At 38.5% G+C, this 23190-nt stretch overlaps 1 protein-coding gene across 7 annotated transcripts in view; it reads left to right on the top strand.

Annotated features, from left to right (window-relative positions):
• The window catches only part of EFCAB11 (EF-hand calcium binding domain 11), a 157413-nt gene that overhangs the window by 4608 nt on the left and 129615 nt on the right, over nt 1–23190 (top strand). For 4 of the 7 annotated variants that reach the window (XM_031001546.3, XM_055361205.2, XM_063698108.1 and 1 more), the window contains exons 3-5: nt 52–97; nt 17441–17542; nt 18437–18527. In XM_031001546.3, the coding sequence (XP_030857406.1) occupies nt 52–97; nt 17441–17542; nt 18437–18527 (239 nt within the window). Of the gene's footprint in view, nt 1–51; nt 98–17440; nt 17543–18436; nt 18528–18651; nt 19517–23190 lie in introns of all 7 variants that reach the window. The other 3 variants (XR_010130813.1, XR_010130812.1, XR_002002603.3) reach the window with 2 other exon arrangements.

Below are 23190 nucleotides of genomic sequence, written 5' to 3'. Positions count from 1 at the left end.
TGTGAAAACGTGGTAAAATTACATGTTCTATTATTTTTTCCTCTTTTCTAGATAGAAGTGGATTCTGTGATGTCTTCAATAAATCCAAATACTTCTGGTAATATGAAAGTTAATATTAATTTTTAGTACCTTATTTAGACACTGAGATGGCTTGCCTGTGTCCCTACATCAGTCTCATCTCAAATTCCTATGTGTTGTGGAAGGGACCTGGTGGAAGGTAATTGAATCATGGGGGCAGGTTTTTCGCATGTTGTTCTCATGATACTGGATAAGTCTCATGAGATCTAATGGCTTTATAAGGGGGGGCTTCCCTGCATAAGCTCTCTCTTTGCCTGCTGCCATCCATGTAAGATGTGACTTGCTCCTCTTTGCCTTCTGCCATGATTGTGAGGTTTCCCCAGCCACGTGGAACTGTAAGTCCATTAAACTTCTTTCTTTTGTAAGTTGCCCAGCCTTGGGTATGTCTTTATCAGTAGCATGAAAACAGACTAACAACACTCACAAAATGAAAATTAAAAACAGAAACTAGGCTGGGTGCAGTGGCTCATGCCTGTAGTCCCAGCACTTTGGGAAGCCAAGGCAGGTGGATCATCTGAGGTCAGGAGCTTGAGACCAGCCTGGCAAAGATGATGAAACACCGTCTCTACTAAAAATACAAAAAATTAGCTGGGCGTGGTGGCGGGCACCTATAATCCCAGCTACTCTGGAGGCTGAAGCAGGAGAATTGCTTGAACTGAGGAGGCAGAGATTGCAATGAGCCGAGATTGCGCCATTGCACTCCAGCCTGGGCGACAAGAGTGAAACTCTGTCTCCAAATAAATAAATAAATAAAAACTATATAGCATTATATTTAAGCACATCTTTATTTTGTTTCCCATTGTCCAAAAGGTTTTGGTTGTTTTTATTTTTTTTAATTTTTAATTTTTATAGGTGTATATATAGAGAGGTGGTACATGAGATGTTTTGATGTAGGCATGTAATGTGTAATAGTCACATCATGGGAAATGGGATAATTATCTCCTCGAGCATTAATCCTTTGTGTTACAAACAGTCCAGTTACACTCTTAGTTATTTTAAAATGTTTATTATTTTGACTCTAGTCACCCTATTGTGCTATCAAATACTAGGTATTAATAGTCACATCATGGAGAATGGGGTATCCATGCTATGAAGCATTTATCTTTCATGTTACCAAGAATCCAATTATACTCTTTTGGTTATTTTTTAATGTACAATTAAGTTGTTATTGACTATAGTTACCATTCTGTACTATCAAATACTAGGTCTTACTCTATTTTTTTTTTTTTTTTGTATCCATTAACCATCCACAACTCTCCCCAACATCCTCACTATCCTTCCCAGCCTCTGGTAACCATCCTTCTACTTTCTATGTCCATGAGTTAAATTGTCTTGATTTTTAGATCCCATAAGTGAGAACATGCAGTGTTTGACTTTCTGTGCCTTATTTGACTTAACATAGTGACCTCCCATTTTCATCTGTGTTGTTGCAAATGACAGGATCTCATTCTTTTTTATTGCTGAATAGTACTCCATTGTGTGTGTGTACCACATTTTCTTTATCCATTCATCTGTTGATGGACACTGAGTCTTCTTCCAAATCTTGCCTATTGTGAACAATGCTGCAACAAACAGTATATGAGAATGCAGATATCTTCCATATGTTGATTTTCTTTCTTTTGGGTATATACCCAGCAGTGGGATTGCTGGATCATATGGTAGCTTTATTTTTAGTTTTTTGAGGAACCTCCAAATGGTTCTCCATAGTGATTGTACTAATTTACATGCCTACCAGCAGTTTAATAAGAGCTCCCTTTTCTCCATATCCTTGCCAGCGTTTGTTATTACCTGTCTTTTGGATAAAAGCCATTTTAACTGCGGCGAGATGATATTATTGTAGTTTTGATGGCATTTCTCTGATCAATGATATTGAGTACCTTTTCATATATGCCTGTTTGCCATTTGTATGTGTTCTTTTGAGGTTCTTTTAATTTTGATTATTTATAAATATGTTTATCACAGGGAAGTTTTAAACTGTTGAAGTGCATAAAGAAAAAATATCATTCATAATTTTAACATTCAAAAAATGATACTAGGTTTTCTGACTTGTACAGCTGGATGAATGGACATGGCACCTACTGAAAAGAGAAGATGGCAGATGGGTGGGGCGGTGGGGTGGGAGCAGGGGGCAGGCAATACTTGGGGGTGAGGGAGACTAAGAGCTCAATTTTGAGTATGTTTGAGAAGTGTTAGTTTACTATGTCAAAGCAGTCAGACTGGATGAATTTCAGAAGTAAGTTCTGGGCTGAAGAAATTGGGAGTCATCAACCTGTAGACAGATTTTAAAATCATGAGAATGAATGAGACCACCTAGAGAGAGAGAGTGGACTGAGAATGTTAAGAACTCTAGCCAGTAGAAATCAGGTGGAAGATGAAGAAATGGCAAAGGAGACTTAGGAGTGACAGAGGGGCAAGAGGAAAATCAAGAGTGTTTGATCAAAAGCCAAGAGAAGTAGATATTTTAATGAGGAAGGTGTGGTCAGCACTATCAAATGCTCCTGAAAGGTGAGGTGGCATAACTGATGAGTATCCTTTGGAGTTGGCCACCTGGAGGTGTTTGATGACTTTAGCAAGAGGCATTTCAAAGTGTGGTGAGGGCAGAGTGGGTTGAAGATAAGTGGAAAGCGATGATGAAGTGTGACAATGTGAGTAGATGAGTCTTTCATTAAGTCCAGAGTGGCAATAGATCAAGAGATGTTTTGTTTGCTTCTTCTTGTTTCTATTTAAATGGAAGACCATGTTTCCAAGCTTAGTAGAATGATCTAGTGAAGAGGAGGAAGGAAGATGAGAGAGAGGGAGGGAAGGAGACCTATTGTATAAGGGGATAGGATCCAGAGCATGTTAGATTGGCTTTTTAAATATTACCTTTTTTTGAATAATTTAAAACTTCCAAAAAGTTCTAAATAAAACAATACAGAGAATAGCTTACTCTCTGTGTAAGGTATACCTTTTACCCAGATTGACATTGTTAACATTTTACACCATCTTCCTTCTCCTTTGCACTTTCTACCACTATCCCCTTCTCTTCTGTAATGAATATAACCAAAATATGCTTATCATATTCATAAATATATGTTGATACTGTTTTATCTGATTTATCATCTATATTTTGTCAGTTGATCTAATAACATCCTTAATAGTATCTTTCCTTTTTTAGTATGTTAAAACATCATAAGTGTATCTAGGGAAAAAAAAGACACATATGAATAGGAACAAAGATAAAAATGACAGCAGTTGGCTGGCGGTGGTGACTCACACCTGTAATCCCAGCACTTTGGGAGGCCAAGGCAGGAGGATTGCTTGATGCCAGGAGTTCAAGACCAGTCTGATCAACGTAGTATGAGACTCTGAATCGACAAAAAAGCAAAAAAAAAAAAAAGCCAGGCATGATGGCACGTGCCTATAATCTTAGCTACCTGGGAGGCTGAGGCAGGATCCCTTGAGCCCAGGAGTTTGAGGTTGCACTTAGCCATTATCATACCACAGCACCCCAGCCTGGGTGACAGAGTGAGACCTCATCTCTTAAAAAACTTAATTAATTAATTCAAAAGAAGGAAGAAAATGGGAACAAAAAATAGATGGAAATAGACAAGTAGAAAAATAATATGGTAGATTTAAATCCAATCATTAATGTTTTAGTTAGATGTAAATGATCTCAACAGCCCCATTGAAAGGGAGATACTGTTAAATTAGATAAAAGAGTACCAACTAACTCTGTGTTGCCTAGAAGCCCACTTTAAACATAAGGACAAAAAAGATTAGAAATATATACTGTACTGAACACTAACCAAAAGTATGCCAAAGTGAGCATGTTAATATCAGATGAAGTAGACTTCAGAAGAAGAAATATTACCAGGGATAAGGAGAGCCAGTTCATTAAGGGAATTAAACATTTATGCCCCTGGCCAGGTGCCATGACTCAAGCCTGTAATCCCAGCACTTTGAGAGGCCAATGCAGACGAATCACTTGAGGCCAGGAGTTTGAGACCAACCATGATGAAACCCCCATCTTTACGAAAAAATACAAAAAAATTAGCTGGACATGGTGGTGCATGTCTGTAATCCCAGCTACTCGGGGGGCTGAGGCACGAGAATCATTTGAGCCCAGGAGGTGGAGGTTACAGTGAGCCCAGATTGCATCACGGCACTCCAGCCTGGGTGACAGAGCAAGACTCTGTCTCAAAAAAAAAAAAAAATCCCCTAATAATGGAAATTCAAAATACATGAAGCAAAAAACTAATAAAACTGTAAAGCAAAATGGACAAATCCATAATGATGGTAGGAGGTTGCAACACCCCTATCAATAATTAAGCAAGTAGACATAAAATCAATAAGGATATAGGAGACGTGAACAGCACTGTCAACCAGTGTGACCTAATTGTAATCTATAGAATGTTCTACCCAACAAAAGCAGAATACACATTCTTTTCAAGTCTACACAGTATATTTAATAAAATTGGTCATACTCTGGGCCATTAAACATGTCAATACATTTAAAGTACAAAATATGTTCTTTGTGATGGAACGACATTAGAAATCAATAGCAAAGCTGTCTGGAAAAGTTGCAAATAGTTGTTCCAAGTAAAAGTTTAAAAGTTCCAAACAAATAGCACACTTCTAAATAACTCATAGGTCAAAGAAAAAATCAAAAGGGAAAAATTAGGAAGTATTTTGAATTGAATGAAAAGACCACATTTCAAATTTTGTAGGATAGATTGAAAGCAATACTTGGAAAGTGGTAGCACTAACTTTCTATGTTTAGGAAAGAATAAAGGTGTCAAACTGATGACCTCAGCTTCTACCTTTAATTATCTTCTACCTTTAACTACAAAAAAGAGTAAATAAGGCCCGAAATAAGTGGAGGAAAGGAAATAGTAAAGATTGGAATGGAAATTGTTGAAATTGAAAAGAGGACAAACAAGAAAAAACTAAAAGCTGATTTTGTTGAGGTAATCAATAAAAATGAGAAACTACTACCCACACTGAGTGGGGGGGAAAAAAGAGAGCAGGGATTACTAATATTTAGATTTAAAATCTAATATTTTATTAGATTTATTATTAGATCTAATAAAATCTAATATTTTATTAGATTTATTAATATTTTATTAAAATCTAATACACTTTATATACAAGGTTTAGAATCACATTTAAAATAAGACTTTCAGGATTATTGCTAGGAGAACATGTTCTTGATATAATCCCTAACTTGATAGAATTGCTCCAGGTTTTAAATTTCTTGTTGAAAATTTTCACTTTCAAAATATTCAGAATAATGTTTGATGTTCCATTAGTTACAACTTCTTGATAAAGCCTTTTCTACATTTTTTTCCTTAGGGTTTTTTGTGAATATTCCAATCTACAGAGAGTTTTGTTTTCTGGCAAAAGGATTTCCCACATTCTTTGCATTGATAGGATTTCTCTTTCTTAAGAGTTCCCTGATATTCAGTGAGTTATTCTTTCTGGATGAAGATCTTCCCCTAGTCATAATATCGTGTTTCTCTATTATGTTACTGATATGGATTGGCTGTGTCCCCACCCAAATCTCATTTTGTAACTCCCATAATTCCCACGTGTTGTGGGAGGGACCCAGTGGGAGATAATTGAATAATGGGGGCGGGTCTTTCCCAGGCTGTTCTTGTGATAGTGAATAAGTCTCACGAGATTTGATGGTTTTAAAAAGAGGAGTTCCCCAGCACAAGCTCTCTCTTGTCTGCTGTCATTCATGTAAGACATGACTTGCTCCTCTTTGCCTTCCGCTATGATTGTGGGGGCTCCCCAGCCGTGTGGAACTCTAAGTCCATTAAACCTCTTTCTTTTGTAAATCGTCCAGTCTCATCTTTATCAGCATCATGAAAAAAGATTAATACAATGGCTTTTCTGATACATCAAGTGTGACTATTGCTGAAGGCATTTTAACATTCATTATTCTCATAGACTTTCTTTCTTCTGTATGTTCTCTGATTTTGAATTAAGGATTTGACTTCACACTGAATGTTTTCTTTCCTTAACTAGTTCTCTAATGTGCAGAGAGGTATGGATTCTGGAAGAAAGAATACAGTCCCCACCTGTATTCTCCCAGCTGTACTGTAGTGTGAGTGTGTGTGTGTGTGTGTGTGTGTGTGTGTGTGTTTATTTGGAGAAACTCAAGACCACAAACATTCAAGAAAAGGAGTAAAATAGCCTAGCAAGAAATCACTGCTGTACTCTGATTGCTGCTAACATGCAATTTTTCTATTAGAATTATTCAATACTGAACCAATTTCAAACCATCCACTTTTTCTTCTTTCCCTCTTATTGATACGAGTCAATTTTACATGCTATTTCTCTTGAAGGAAGAGAGCACATGTGCAGATTAAATGTTTTTCCACATATATTATCTCTCTTCTTAATGTTTGGATCTTGAAGAACTGAAATTGGCGGGGTGTGGTAGCTCATGCCTGTAGTCCCATGCAATTTGGGAGGCCAAGGTAGGTGGATCACTTGAGCCCAGGAGTTTGAGACCAGTGAGAGCAACATGGCGAAACCCCATCTCTACAAAAAATACAAAAATGAGCCAGGCCTGATGGTACATGCCAGTCCCAGCTACTCAGGGGGCTGAGGTAGAGGATTGCTTGAGCCCAGGAGGTTGAGACTGCTGTGAGCCATGATCACGCCACTGCACGCCAGCCTAGGTGACAGAGCGAGACCCTGTTTCAAAAAAAAAAAAAAAAAAAAAGACAGGTCTGAAATGCTGGCCTGGTCTCCTGGGAACTATTTATTCAGGTAATCAACTTTCCAAAGTTGTTCTGTATAATACAGCTGTGACTTGGGAATTCTCTGCTATCCATTGTTGTTCTTACTTCGGAACAGGGCTCTAACACACCATCCACAGGATTCTTTTGCAGGGCCCAGTTGCTGCCCAGCTTGCAGGGCGAGGTCAGACTCACATTCTAGGTTGGCCCAGACTCAGCTGCTTTTAGGAAGGGCCAGAGTCTGGAAGCTAGACACCCTGCACTTTGGGTTCGGGATTATACCTAAACCTGGATGCCCAGGCCCTGCTTCCCAAGGGCTTCGAATCCTCTTGAAAAGTAGGTCATTTCAATAGAGATTTCCTCGTGAAAATTAAGAAGAGTGAAAAGTTAAGTCAAAGCTAGTAGAAATAAGAGTAAAGTATCTGGAAGAAGTGTACATGCTGGGAGAATTTGAGGGCAGCCAGGGTGAGTAGCAGAAAGGTGCTAATGATGTTTTTATTGCCTGTAACCTAACAAGCAAGTGAATATAAGCAAAAACTGTTGTGGCTGCTTGAAACAAGGAAATATATGAGTGGGAGAAAAAAATCAAGCCATTAGTTAAAGGAAGCTGCAGATCACAGTTGAGGTTGGTTCTGATTTATAGTCTTGCTACCTCTTTCAGAGGGTTTCATTATAACCCTCATTCTCTGTGATGCACTTCATAACTTTTCCAAGTGTATAGAATGAAGAAGCTTGCAACTAGAAGATACCTGGAAAACAGTCATCTGTCCTTATTTCAAAATGAGGAACCTAGGCTTCAGAGAAGAATCACAAAATGATATAGAGGAATAATAAAATAATAAATACTTGGCAAAATCCTTTTACAGTATTTATTATTATTATAGATAATTGCAGCAATCATTTCCTGAACAGTTATCATGCAGATCTGTGATGAGCACATTCATCTGTGATGATTGTTATATTTAATGTAACTATGATATTATGATTATCCTCTGTATTAGTCCATTTTCACACTGCTATAAAGAACTACCTGAGACTGAGTAATTTATAAAGAGGTTTAATTGACTCACAGTTCCACAGACTTAACAGGAAGCATGACTGGGGAGGCCTCAGGAAACTTAGAATCATGGCAGAAGGCAAAGGTGAAGCAAAGACCTTCTTCCCATGGTGGCAGGAGAGAGAGAGAGTGAACGGGGAATTGACACACTCTTTCAAACAACCAGATCTGGCGAGAACAACAAGGGGGAAGTCAGCCCTCATGATTCAGTCACCTCCCACCAGGCCCCTGCCCCGACAGGGATTACAATTCGAGATGAGATTTGGGTAGGGTAAGGACACAGAGCCAAACCATATTATCCTCATTATATTTTATTTATCATTTTAGATGATTATTTTTGAGACAGGGTCTCTAACTCCTGGGCTCAAGTGATCCTCCCACCTTAGCCTCCCAAAGTGCTGGGATTACAGGCATGAGCCACTGTGCCTGGCTATCCCCATTTTTGAAGTTAAAAAACTCTGGCCATTCATGGCGGTATGCACCTATATTCCCAGCTACTTGGGAGGCTGAGGTGGGAAGATCACTTGAGCCCAGGAGTTTGAGACCAGCCTGGGCAACATAGCAAGACCATATCTCTAAAAAAAAAAAAAGTACTAAAAAGTTTAAAAATAAAAAATAAATAAATCCAGAAGCCTAGCAAGGTTAAATAATTTGCCCAGAGTGGCACCGCTAGCTGGTAAGTACCAGACCAACGTGATCTGACCTCTAGCTCACCCTCTTAACCAATTGATGAGCCCTTCCTTTGATTTTTAGTAGTGTCATGGGTCATATTCCTAATTGTGACAAAATCGAGGCCAGTATTCATTCCCCTAAGGAACTTTATGAATCAATGAGTTGAAGTCAGGAGTAGAATCAATACACGAAAAACAAATCACCATGTTCTCCATAGTTGTTAGACATTAATTTCAAATTTGGTTCTGGACTACCTAGCATCCAGAACAAATAGGAAAACACGAGCAAGCACAGCTGCAGTCAGGGTCCATGCAACAAAACAATTTTTCTAGAGAGGCATAAGTCCTCCTGCCCTGGGATAGTTCTTCTGTGATGTCTCACGGAGGGGAGACTGCTGAGTGGATGTCAGTGTCGATGAGCTGTTCAATAAATGCAGTAGTGAATTTTGTAAGGCTGTTGCTTCATCTTTTCTCAATGTAGACCAGTGTTTAATGTCAGGGCAATTCTATGAAGGGCAAAGGCTGTGTGTTCCAAGTATACAGATCTCAGGTGGTCTGACTTTATTCCAGAATAAATTGTAGACCATTCTATATAAATAACAACAGCTAAGATTTACAGGGCTTTTCTTTATGCTAAAAGCTATAAATAAGAACTGAATGAGCATTGTCCCACTGAATCCTCATACATTTGTCTCTGTGTTATTATCTCGGATCTATGTAAAATATGCCTAAGATTAAAAACCAGAAAAAAAGACTTCAGAATTTTGTTTTCACTAGGCAATTAGATTGAGCATCTTTTCTGTTTCCTTATACTATTGCCATTTTAAATTAATGAATATATTCTACTTTGATACTTGAAAAAGCTTTCCAGGAACTTACTTTTAACCCTCAACTTTGAATGATGGAAAAATCAAAGCGATTGATTCATCTTAGCAGTAATTATGGACTGTTTGACTGCTATCCAGTGTAAGGTCCAATTGAAAAATAATTTGTGGATGAGTAGGTTAATGGTCAGTTGGCTTGCATGCTTTTATTTATTAATATCTTGTCTGGCTTGTTCTAAACAAGACAGTTGACTATTAAAGGTATTATTTTTCTAAATTTAAATATCCTTTTTCTGGTCTTAGTTTCTGTCATAAAACACCTGCTGTTGTGTATGGTTTTTTATTTTGGCTCCTATGGAACAAAGATCAAGGTATAGCAGGGATGAAGGTTTTGGTTGATTTCAGATTTCAGTTGGCCTCTTAGTTCTTTTCTATAATCAGGAAACTGCATACACATTAAGGTTACCTTATTTTGAAATTATAATCATAGCATTTTGTGGGATCTCCTACAGATATTCACCCATCCATGTTTATTTAATTACCCATTTAGAAAACAGTGAATATGTTTCACTATACAGATGGGGAAGAATTAGGAGACACAGACACTGACCTAAAGACATTTAAAAATATATATTTTATGTGGGCTGGGCACGGTGGCTCACGCCTGTAATCCCAGCACTTTGGGAGGCCGAGGAAGGTGGATCACGAGGTCAGGAGTTCAAGACCAGCCTGGCCAACATGGTGAAACACTGTCTCTACTAAAAATACAAAAATTAGCTGGGCGTGGTGGTGGGTGCCTATAATTGCAGCTACTCCAGAGGCTGAGGCAGGAGAATTGCTTGAACCTGGGAAGCGGGGGTTGCAGTGAGCCGAGATCCCGCCACTGCACTCCAGCCTGGGCGATAGAGCAAGACTCCATCAAAAAATGTGTATATATCTTATGTGATAGGGAAGATGAAAGAAATATTGCCACTTCTTTTACGGCCAGATGTTATATTACTATTACAGGCAAGAAAACCTCTAAGAGTTCAGGAGGGCAGCACTGCCCCCTAGAGGAGGTGTGGGCCTGCAGCTGGACATGCTGAAGGATGGGTGGGATTGAAATAGTGATGGAGCAAAGGAGAAAAGAGGCGGTAAATGAATGCAGGGCAGGTGCCAGCTGTGTGCCCCGCCTCCTGCTCCTGTTGCTGGTGCTGTGCTCTCTGTGTAGAGTTCTTCAGAGACCCTCTTCTGTGCTGTCCACGTCAGTGCCTGAAATCTTTTCTTCCTAGATCCCTGTTCTTTTACAAATCTCTCGCCCATCTCAGATTTGCATACCTAACTATATCAGCTATCATGCTGTTAATGCAGTCCTCCCATTAACAGAATCCACTCTTCTTGGATTTTTACCTTTTTTTTTTAACCTCTGCAACAGCAAGGAATATAGTATATAACTATAAATGAATTGTGTCCAGCCGAGTCAGCTGGCAATGATGAGAGCTGGGAAGGATTAAGGACCGGTGTGCATGGAAGGAAGGATGAAGCTTTAAAGTCCAGAATAAGGTATTAGAACTTTGTGCTGTTTAACACTGAGGAACCTTTTAAGCTTTATGAGCAGGAGATGTATATAATAAAAAAGTAACAATTCCTGCCTGGGTTTGATAGAAATAAGATTTTATTGGTTCAGATTTCTCTATTCTACTGTAACTGTTTTTTTTTTTTTTTTGCTTTGTTGTTGTTGTTGTTGTTGTTTTATTTTTTGAAATGGAGTTTTGCTCTTGTTGCCCAGGCTGGAGTGCAGTGGCGCGCTCTTGGCTCACTGCAACCTCTGCCTCCCGGGTTCAAGCCTGGAGGTGAACATGTGATTCTCCTGCCTCAGCCTCCCGAGTAGCTGGGATTACAGGTGCAGCACCACCTCGCCTGGCTAATTTTTGTGTTTTTAGTAGAGACAAGGTTTCACCATGTTGGCCAGGCTGGTCTTTAACTCCTGACCTCAGGTGATCTGCCTGCCTTGGCCTCCCAAAGTGCTGGGATTACACATGTGAGCCATCACACCTGGCCTCTAACTGTTTTTACTCATTTTCCCTCCAATTATATAGTAAAACTTGATTTCTTCCATTAAGGTAGATTATTTTCTCTTTATTTCCCTACACATCCATAGTAAGCTGGAAGAAAATATTATCCTCTGAATTCATTTATCATAGGTGACAACTCACTATTTTTGAAGTCACTTTCACCTACCATCCTTACAGTCTTCCTGTGCGAACACATTATATCCTTCTCCCACCCCTTCACTGTCATGGCCTCCAAAAGTCATAATTTGAATTTTGTGTCTCAGACTAGAGAAGGCATTATGTCTTTTGAAAGACTGCTTCATCCTTTTAAACCCTAATTTTTAAGCATTTTTTTAACTCCTGGAAAAATCAATATGTGACACAATGAACATGAACCCTTCCTTTCTACTAAATCTAGGACCAGGCTTACTGTCCAAATAACTTGCCATTTTTATTGTTTTCTCCTTCACTCTCCCCAGGTTTATTGCAGTTTCTAATTTGAGCTCACTGTGATAGCCAGATGCTAGACTCCTTCATTTTCAAGAGGATTTCTCTGTGTGCACTGACCCTGAAGCTTAGAACTGTGAACCACAAAAAACTATACTTAATGGAACTTTCAAGTAAAAAATTTATATAGTTTTGTTAGACTTTTTGAATTTATCTTCCCCTGTGGTGAAAGATGATTACCCTCCTAAGAAACTGCTTAAAAACAAACAAGTAAAAAAAAATAATCTTTCTAGTCTCTCTCTATATATCTGTCATAGATATATATACATGTATTAAGTAGTTTGGAAACTAAAAAATATGTACATGTTGGCCAGGCGCAGTGGTTCATGCCTGTAATCCCAGTACTTTATGAGGCTGAGGCAGACAGATCACAAAGTCAGGAGTTCGAGACCAGCCTGGCCAATAGGGTGAAACCCCGTCTCTACTAAAAATACAAAAATTAGCCGGGTGTGATGGCACACACCTGTAATCCCAGCTACTCGGGAGGCTGAGGCAGTAGAATCGCTTGAACCCAGGAGGTGGAGGTTGCAGTGAGCCAAGATCGCGCTGTAGCACTCCAGCCTGGTGACAGAGTGAGACTCCATCTAAAAAAAATATATATATATGTTATAGAACATGAAGAGAGTCCATTTTGCCAAGGATTGTTTATAAAATGGAAGGAGATGTTTTCCAGTTGTACAAAAAAATGCATGGACTTGCAGGGTCAAGAAGGATTTGTAAAGATCATTGGTCCAGTGGTCTTTAAACCACGAGCCTCAATCCTAGATCCTTTGGGGACACGTTCAAAGACACTGTTGGATAGGGAAGAATGGGAAGCCCACCCATTTCAAACCAAATAGTTCTTCCTTCATCTCCTCTACACATGAGGCTTTCCATTTTCATATAAAGAAGAATCTTTCCTACAGCTAAAAAAAGAAATAGTTTGCCAACTATTGATAGAGTCTAATGACCCAGGCAATTTCTGAATATCTTCTGCAGACATATTAATAATAAACACAGATAAACACATAGATCTGTGTGGTTCCTAAGGTGGTGATGCTAATTTGTAACCACAGTAAAGGATGTTTAGGTAACTATTAGTAGTGGAACAGTGTGCACAAAAGACTCAACATTGTATTTGAAATTAGAATTTTCTGAACATATTCTTCCTCTGGAGGCGGGGTGGGAGGGGACACAGGTAATACATTTCTTATTGGATATGAAATCTGATGTCAGTAGAATTACTGAAAGCCTTTGTGAAGTGGTAATTTTAGGTTTGAATGTTGTGACAGCAGGTGGAGTTGTGACAGCAGGTGGAGCTAGTAGTAGGAACTCTATTTCTAGGTTATTTAAAGAGCTAGATGTATACAGCTTACATTAATGTGTTTTCATTGCAGAGCTTCAGGAATAGCATGTTACTATGTATTGGCTTTGGAAAGTGATCATATTACTACAACATGAGAGCCGAGCTGAACAAAAACTCCTCTGTGCTTTTTAGAAAAGGGTCTTGTATTTGGATAAACGTTGCGTTAGAAGATTAAGACAATTAAAGGCATAGAAGGGAGGGGATATGTTCACACAATATATGCTTGATGAGTTTAACCCCTAGAGTATGGACTTTAAGAAATAAAAGTATATGATTGTGTGGGAAAATAGTGTGAAAGAAATTGATTACACATACGGAGTAATTTGTGTTATTGGATGGGTTGTCCTTTTAAGTGGTAATAGGCATACAGTTTAAATCCACATACATTTTCTCCTAGTAAAAGCTAAAGACCGTTTGTTTTTATCCTACAATATTGTGAAATAAAGACCTGAATACTTCACAGCTCCAAATACTCATGAGTTATCTGAATATGTAATATAAAAGATATCACCCCTCAGGTCCTTTTTTTCCTTGTGAATTACACGATGAACCAGGAATTGTGCTTTTTTCCCTTTATCACTTCTCTAAGTCAAATGCAATGATAAAAGCAAATATTATGGATGTAGTTCTCTCTGAATTTTGTTTGGTTTTTACTATATCATATGTTTTAAGAAATTGGAGTTTCTGAAGTGACAGTTTATTTTGCTGGCTATGTGAATAGAAAGAGACCTACTTTTTGGCATTCATTTACAGAGTTATAAGATCATTTAAAACATGGGTTTTTTTTTTCTTTTTTTGAGACAGAGTCTTGCTCTGTCACCCAGGCTGGAGTGCAGTGGCACGATCTCGGCTCACCGCAACCTCCACCTCCTGGGTTCGGGTGATTCTTGTGCCTCAGCCTCCTGACTAGCTGGGATTACAGGTGCATGCTGCCACACCTGGCTAATTTTTGTATTTTTAGTAGAGATAGGTTTTGACTTGTTGGCCAGGCTGATCTCAAACTCCTGACCTCAGGTGATCTGCCTGCCTCAGCCTCCCAAATTGCTGGGATTACAGGTGTGAGCTACCGCACCTGGCTAATTTTTGTATTTTTAGTAGAGACAGATTTTGCCATGTTGGCCATGCTGGTCTGGAACTCCTGACCTCAACCTCTCTGCCCACCTTGGCCTCCCAAAGTGTTAGGATTATAGGCATGAGCCACCACACCTGGTCTAAAACACACATTTTAAGCCTGGCATGGTGGCATATGCCTTTAGTTTCAGCTACTGGGGAGACTGAGGTGGGGGATAATTTGAGGCTAGGATTTTGAGGCTGCAGTGCGCTGTGGCCATGCCTGTGACTAGCCTTTGCCCTCCAGCCTGGGCAACAGAGCGAGACCCTGTCTCTAGGAAAAAAAAAAAAACAACCCACATGCATTTTAATGCTTTTTGCTAAAAACTAGAAATAACATCTTCTTGTTTGTTATTATTCATTGAATGTTACTTACTCAGCAAACATGTAATGAATGCCTACTGTCTGCTAGGCATCATGCTAAACATGGGATAAAATTTTGAGAACACTATACACTGCTTTCCCTCAGCATGTCTCAGGCAGACATGTGGCCAAATAATTACCGTAGATCCTAATCACTTCTATGATTGCATGATGAACAAAGGGCCGTCGGGTCACAGAAAAAGGACTCAGCTGAGAGAAATCAGAGACATATTCAAACAGGAGATGATGCCTGGGTTGCATCTGGAAGGAGATACAAACATTCACTAGGAGAAAAAAGGAGAAAGTGCATTATTCCAGGCAGTGTGTTCTATACATGCAAAGGTGTGGAGTACGAAAGGGCCTCTTGGCTTGGGGAAGCACCAGGAAGTTGACTAGGAAGCCTTGAGAGGTGGACTGGGGTACGTTTCTGAAGGGTCTCCTAGGACATGCCATTATCAGTGAATACATTATTCAAGAATTTCAGCTACTCTAGATGCTGCTTAATTGACTAGCTTTTGGTGTTCATGAAGCTAAAGTTATGGATATGATCTTACGGGCACATGGCATGGCTAGACTTCAATTTTAACCTCAGCTAACAATTTGTCATTATGTTCTCTGTCACAAGGGTAATTAGATAAGAATGGAGCTGCATCAATATGTATTCCCCACAACTATGGAAAAAAGCGCTACATATGCTAATTTGCTACAGTACGTATGATTGAGCACCTGCCAGGCACTCTGGTAGGTGAGGGAGATATGCCCTGTTGCCTAGAAGACAGCTGGCCACCTCCTGAACTTCTCCTCTTGGTTGTCTCCAGAGCACTGAACACTTCACTCAGCTGAATGGCAACTCTTCATCTCGCCCCAATTTTGCTCTTCCCCCAGACTTTCTCCTCTCTTTAAGTAGCTCTTCAAGCCAGAATCTATGGGATATTCTTGACGTCTCTTTCTTTCTCACCCGCCACATCTAGTTCTTCATCAAGCTATGTCATTTAGATTCTAAAATATATCTGGAAACCTTCCACTCCTCTCATCCCCACTGCCAGCAACCTGGCAACCACGTCTCTTGCCAGTAGGCTCCTAACTGGTCTCTCTTTTTACATTTTTGCTCCCCCACCTCCGTCCTTTTATCAACATAATAGCCAGAAAGATCTTTCAAAACTCAGATCATGTAACTTCCCAATTCAAACCTTCTGTTGACTTCCTATTGCCACTTAAATAAAACCCAAATTATTTACTGTGGCCCACAAGAGCCTGTGAGTTTTGGCCCCTGCTGCCCTCCCCAACCTCATCTTGTATCACTTCTCTCTGGCTCACTTTGTTCCAACCACAGCAGCCTTTTTTCATTTTCCCACCTTGCCACCCGACAGCCTCAGCACAGGCTGTTCCTGCTGCCAGCAATGCTCTTCTTCCCAACATTAGGCAGTTGGTATTGTCTCATGGTTTAGGTCTTGGCTTAAATATCTCCTCCTTAAAGGGCTCTCTCTGTCACCAGAGTCTACTTGACATGAGGATTCCTGTGAATCTTTTTCACAACCTCCTGTCTTTCCCCTCATTGCCCATGCCACAGTTTGCAATGAGGTGTGCATTTGCAGTTGAACCTGTGTAATGACTGCCTTCCCCACCAGATCAGTAGCTCCCTTGAGACTGGAATCATGTGTATTCTCTTTTCCCCTCTATTTCCAAAGCTTAATACAGTGCCTGGCCCATAGTAGGTCCTAAAAGGAATCATTTAAAAACAGACAGATTTCTTTTTCAGTTTATAAATCTTTAAATATAAATAAAGATGTAGGAAATTAAGAAAATCGTTTCTACATTTTTTTAAATGATTGGAACTATTTTAGAAAAGGTATACAGCTTAGTATTACATCACTAAAAGAAAAAATGTGCATGTGGTTATTGTATGATTGGAGGCTATTTTTAAAACAGTGATAATTTTTTTATGGAAATTCTGAGTTATAAAAATGAACCGCTCTTTTTATATATGTAGAGCTCAGTTCACTAAAATGTTTAAATTCTTGGCTTCGCTCTTTAAACCTACTACAAAGATCACATTAGAATTCATTTTAATAGACATTGTAAGCACAGTATCCAATCTCATTTTGTCATGCTGGGCTCTTTTATTATGAGAGTCGCAGGAAGCTGAGCCTGAGGCTGCTCCACACGTTGTGGGGTGTATCCAGGGCTGGAGATGGTGCCGGCTGTATTGTTTATGTAATATTCTCCCCACCTTTATCTGTGGTGTACAATTGGTATTGACTTTTAAGAAACTACTTCTCTGACCCGATCTCCCAGTTGGAAAAAAACCTGCCATAGTGACATCTGGCTAGGAAAAAAGGGATCAAAGAAGCGTAAGGAAAGAAAAATTATGAGACCTTGTTTAATAAGTAGTTTCATGCCTATTAGATCTGTTAGAGGGAAGAGCGTTACACTTTTTTCAAGGTCACCATTCCTTTACCCCTGGAAAAAGCTCAGTGAACCCTAAAAGTGTCTTGTGTTTTCACTATTGATTTCTAGTATTGCGTCTGTTAAATGTTAGCATTTAGCAAAATGCCTTTTTCGGTCTTCAGGAAACTTTACAGATCTTGAGTAAATACTGTTCACCAAAATTAAGATAAAATTTGATTACTGGTGGGATTTATTACTGTTCATTTCTGTTTAATTTTTTCTTAAAGAGGAAGACAATAACCTTTGACAAATTGTTTTTTCCCCAACTTTTAGGTATGTTACTCGAGGGGTTTTTAAATATTGTCAGGAAAAAGAAGGAAGCTCAACGATATCGGAATGAAGTAAGACACATCTTCACAGCCTTTGACACCTACTGTAAGTGTCTCTAAAGTGTTTTGATGTAAAAAAATTTGCCATTAAGGGATTGCGAATAGGATTATATACCCCGTAAATCAAATATATAATATACTTGGAAGATTATATTACTGTATTCATTAGCTGTTACCTTAGGTATTGATGCACATTTTTTTCTCCGTCATGATTTCTTGACATTTACCATAGATGAAATAGTATTTACAGTTATATAGTTGTACTAATATATTGTACCTTGATTGTCATGGGGACTGCAAAAGGACTGGCCCTGGGGGATATAGGCCATGAGCCACCTATGGAGGTGTGGGAGACCGTGTGGCTTCTTCATCAACTCTTGCTCTGACCTACATATGATTGGTGGAATTGTTTTCCCCCATAGGGTGTGGCTGAGAGGGGTGGGTGGCTGTAGACCCCCTAGGCCCCACAGATCATACACAGAATGAAAAGACTCATGGAGTCTAGGGTCAGTGTCTTGACTGCTGTTATGGTTTCCTTCTAAATAGCAATATTTCATGATTCTAATACCACGCAAAGGAAAAAACATGCATTTTGAAGACTGCATTGTTTTGGCAACTTGCAAAGACTCAAAGTCTAACACCGTTGTTAGAGTGCATGTCTCTATATAGTGCTATCCCTGGTACTGAGAGAATCAGCAAAATGATAGGGCCAGAAGTGACCTTTAAGATCAGCCGGGACTTCACTGAAGGAAAGTATTATTAGAATCTTAAATTATTCCGATGAGACAATCTCAGATTACCTTATGTGTGAAATCAATTGTAAACTACTGCTTTTCTCCTAGTAATATATTAAAATAAGTTTTGCACAAATGTTATGGCTGAAGTAACAGTTGGTAGGTCTTATTAAAGTAAGTGAATATTTTTTATTGTTTTCAAATAGATCGTGGATTTTTAACTTTGGAAGATTTCAAAAAAGCATTTAGGCAGGTGGCTCCCAAATTACCGGAAAGGACTGTTCTTGAGGTATTCAGGTAAGGCATCAAAATCCTTCTGTACACCACCTTTTGATTTACCATTTGTTTTTACATGTTTTTGACTTTATGGAAAGCACTTATTTATTCTGATTTTTGAGTCTGGAACATTTTTCTCTTGCAGCATAGTGTCATGGTCCAGGAGGGAAATCTATAGTTAGCTATGAGTCCTTCCATGCCCCTGACAGTGAACTGTAAAGTTGGGGGAGCGCTTGCACACCAGGCAGGTGCATACAAGCACTTATGAGTAGGGGCAGGAGAGGAACAGGAGGAAAGAACTCTTCAGATGCTTACGTGTGAACCAAGGGAAAATGGAGCTTTAGTAATATTTAGCATGGATGCTGGTGTCCTCACATGGTCTGTATTTCAGACAAACACAGGTTACATGTGGTTCTTGAGTTATCTGGAGAGAACAGCTGGAGTTGCCTGATGGTAGCCCCCTTGTTCCCTTGCTTTCAAAGCTACTGACACATGTTGCTCTTCACACATACCTGATAAAGTGGATTTAAAGATTATATTATGTGGTTCTTATGAACGAATCCTGACAAAATGGACAAGTGGCTTAAAAGCAGTTTCTGTTAGGAAACTGCAGATTGAAGGTAATATTAATAGTGCAAACACATGCTGACGTGAGAACACAGCAGAGCTGTCTCTTCTCTGACTCTCAGCATGAGCTCTTCATCAACCGTGTTAACAGGTGTATTCATTAGCGTTCAGCATGCCAGTGAGAGCCAGAAAACCCAAAAGAACGGAAACTCAAAAAATATAGAAATTCATTTCTCTGCCATATAAACAGGCAAACCAGGGGCGAATGTTGACCACACAGTCGGGAAGGATCCAGATTGCCCCTTTTCTTGTTGCTCTGGCTGTATCAACACCTGGCTTCTCCCTCTTGCTTCAAGATGGTTGCTTAAGTTTCAGCAGTCAAATATTAAGTTTCAGCAGTCAAATCTGAATTCCAGCTGGTTAGGAGGAAAAGAAAGCAGAAGGTATGCCCTCCTTTTCAGGATATATATTATTTCCACTTACAACCCAGTGACCAAAACTTAGTTCTAAGGTCATGCACAGCTGCAAGGTGGAAGGGTTTTGGAAAATGTAGTCTTTGCTCTATTCATGATGTGCCCATGAATAGAGGTTCTGATACCAAGAAAGAGGGAGAGAGAATGGATATTGGGGGACATCTGGCAGATGTTCCCATTTGGGATAAAAGTAACTTAATGAAATATGACCAGAGCCAGCCCTTCTCAATAGAAATTAGTAAACAGGTTATTTGAATGAAGATTTGCAGTCATGATCATTAACAGTGACATATATGAAATTCATTTGCTGCATCATTGACAAGCAAGCTACTGAGAAAGCTATTGAAGAAGAGCAAAGAAGTTAAAGCCAGATGCATACAAAATGCTTATGGGAAAACATTACTTAGCTGATTTTGTAAAAGCAAATCCTTTAAAATGTAGCATCTTTGTATTTTGTGATGAGATAGGTAGTGAATATCAATATACTTCTACCATACAAAAGTTGTTTTTAACAAAGGAACTAAAAATTGATACTCATTTTCTTTTTACAGAAAGACAAGTTGTCCAAATATGATGAACTTTATGTGTTAAATGGTTTTAGTAGATACTACGTTATAGAGATTTTTGAAAAATGTATTTAAATATAGCCATTCAAGATACAGGCAATGTTTTAACGATGAATGAGAAAGTAACACCTTCTTAGAAGAAAAGCTATGCTACAGGGAGAACATTTTTGAAATAGATGTTTGAAAATGTTATTTTATTTTAAAACATAATGTCACCTATTAAAATTCATATCTGCATGTTTGGTATGTTTAAAATGGAATGTCCTGGCCGGGCATGGTGGCTCATATCTGTAATCCCCACACTTTGGGAGGCCGAGGCGGGTGGATCACCTGAAGTCAGGAATTCGAGACCAGCCTCGCCAACATGGCGAAACCCCATGTCTACTAAAAAGACAAAAATTAGCTGGGCATGGTGGCATGCGCTGTAGTCCCAGCTACTCGGGAAGCTGAAGCAGGAGAATCACTTGAACCTGGGATGCGGAGGTTGCAGTGAGCTGAGATCACACCACTGCACTCTAGCCTGGGTGACAGAGTGAGACTCTGTCTCAAAAATCTGTAAAGTTGTGGCGATTTTAGCACACAATTATTAAAAACAGAAATTCGGCCTGGTGTGGTGGTTCATGCCTGTCATCCTAGCACTTTAGGAGGCCAAGGCAGGAGGACTGCTTGAGGCCAAGAGTTCAGGACCAACCTGGGCAACATAGACCCTGTCTCTACACAAAATACAAAAATTAGCCAGGTATGGTGGCATATACCTGTAGTCCTAGCTGCTAGCTATTTGGGAGGCTGAGATGGGAGGATCTCTTGAGCCCAGAAGTTCGAGGCTGCAGTGAGCCAAGGTTGCACCCCTGCACCCCAGCCTGGGCAACAGAGCAAGACCCTATCTCTTAAAAAAAAATATGTATATATATATATATATGTATATATATATATATATATATATTTATATGTCCATCTTTCCATAGGTTAGAGTATATCTTGAAAATGTATTAAAGCTATTGAATTATATATATAATTATATATTGAACTATATATGTAATATATAATTATGATTGGAATTATATATATTAATGTATATAATTGTATATATGTAATATATAATTGTAGATGTTTAAGCATATGTAATATGTAATATATAATTATTTAATTATATATGTAATCTATAATATATAATTATTTATATATGTAATCTATAATATATAATTATTGCATTTATTTAATTATATATGCAATATATAATTATATAATTAATATAATTAGTTATATACAACAGAATTATATATTAATAATTGTATATATGATTAACATATATAAACATACATAATTATATATATAATTCAATAGCAAGATATCAGGAAAGATGGACTTTACTAGCTGAATTTTAGTTGGCATTAACAGCAAAATAATAATTTAAGAAAACAAAACAAATTTTCAAATTCCTAAACGTTTGCATTATCAGAGGATGGAGTCAGTGGCATGATGAGCTTTTCCCATTTAGATCTATGTATTTTCATGAGGTACCTATACTATCCATTAAAACCAAGTATCAAAACAAATTGAATTTTAAATTGCTCACTTATAAAATATTAAGCCAAGATTTTCAGAAATAATAGAGTATATTAATGTACATTGTTCTGGTTAAGTATTAATAATTTCTAGAGACATCAGAAAGTTATTTGCCATTAATAAAATATTTTTATCTTTAATTCTTTAGAAATTTCTATACTTTAACCATGTACATAGTATATTAATATAATAACATATGTGCTCCTCTATAAATAAGTATATTCATGTTGTGGAGTATATGCCCACAAATCTTGTACTTCCTAGGGTTGTGAGACCAAAACAGTTTGGAAACCACTGTAACATACAGCCAAAGAAGATACTTTGTTGACTGAATATGGGCTTTTTAAACTCTCAATTGTATTTTTATAATATCACAATCCCAAAATTAGACTAAATAATGCATAACACGGTCAGGCATGGTGGCTTGCACCTGTAATCCCAGCACTTTGGGAGGCCGAGGCGGGCGGATCACCTGAAGTCAGGAGTTCCAGACCAGCCTGGCCAACATGGCGAAACTCCATCTATACTAAAAAGTACAAGAATTAGCCGGACGTGGTGGTGGGCGCCTGTAATCCCAGCTACTCAGGAGGCTGAGGCAGTAGAATCGCTTGAACCCGGGAGGTCGAAGTTGTAGTGAGCCGAGATCGTGCCACTGCACTTCAGCCTGGGCAACAAGAGCGAGACTCCGTCTCAAAAAAAAAAAAAAAGAATAACACATATTAAAGGAAGTTGTGAACTGGAAAAATATTTCCTGTTTGTGTAAATTGAAGTAGGCCAAAGAAACAGAGATGTCTAACATATCACACATATCCTTATTTCAGTCATGCAAACAATTTTCAATAATAAAAAAATCAGCTGCTGAGGCTGTTAGCGATGCAAAATTATTTAATGTTTCCAAGGTTAGACGTTCACTTTTTGAGATGCTTGAGTAGCTTTTCACTTAATTGACCAGCATGTATGGGTTTCTTTACCCAGGTCTACAATTCACTACACAGGTCCAGAAAAAAAGCTGATCTCTGAAAAGCACTAGGAGAAGGCAGCTAGAGAGGGAGAATTCTAATTAGGCCGGGTTCCTCTGTGGCTTGAATGACTGAATAAGTTTTTATAGTCTTCAATTCAGTGACTGCCAGATTCTTCCCAAAGAAATTTCTAGAAATCAAGAGTAGGCTCTTTCGGAAGTACTTGCCTGTATTACACTTTAATTTTACAAACCAAACAACAGCAATTCAACCAACCAAACAACAAAAACGATCCAAAGAAAGAGACTTGGACATAGGCATCAAGGAATCATTTCACTTTATAATTTAGTAGAACACTGGTGTATCATTCATTAATTCTGAAAGTGTTTGAGAACTAAATGTAAAATAATTTTGTAAGGTTTGTGAATTGTTGCCTAGGTATTCTGGTGATGTTTACTTTAGTGATTTTATCATTAATGAAAGCAATGTGTTTTTTTAGAAAACATATTATTAGGGTTCATAACGTTGACATTCTGTTATGCAATCATAATCT

The sequence above is a fragment of the Gorilla gorilla genome, chromosome 15 (assembly GCF_029281585.2).
Source record: "Gorilla gorilla gorilla isolate KB3781 chromosome 15, NHGRI_mGorGor1-v2.1_pri, whole genome shotgun sequence".
In the NCBI taxonomy this organism is placed as follows: Eukaryota; Metazoa; Chordata; class Mammalia; order Primates; family Hominidae; genus Gorilla; species Gorilla gorilla.
The sequence above is the reverse complement of the archived record's forward strand: the minus strand, read 5'-3'. Positions and strand labels throughout refer to the sequence as shown.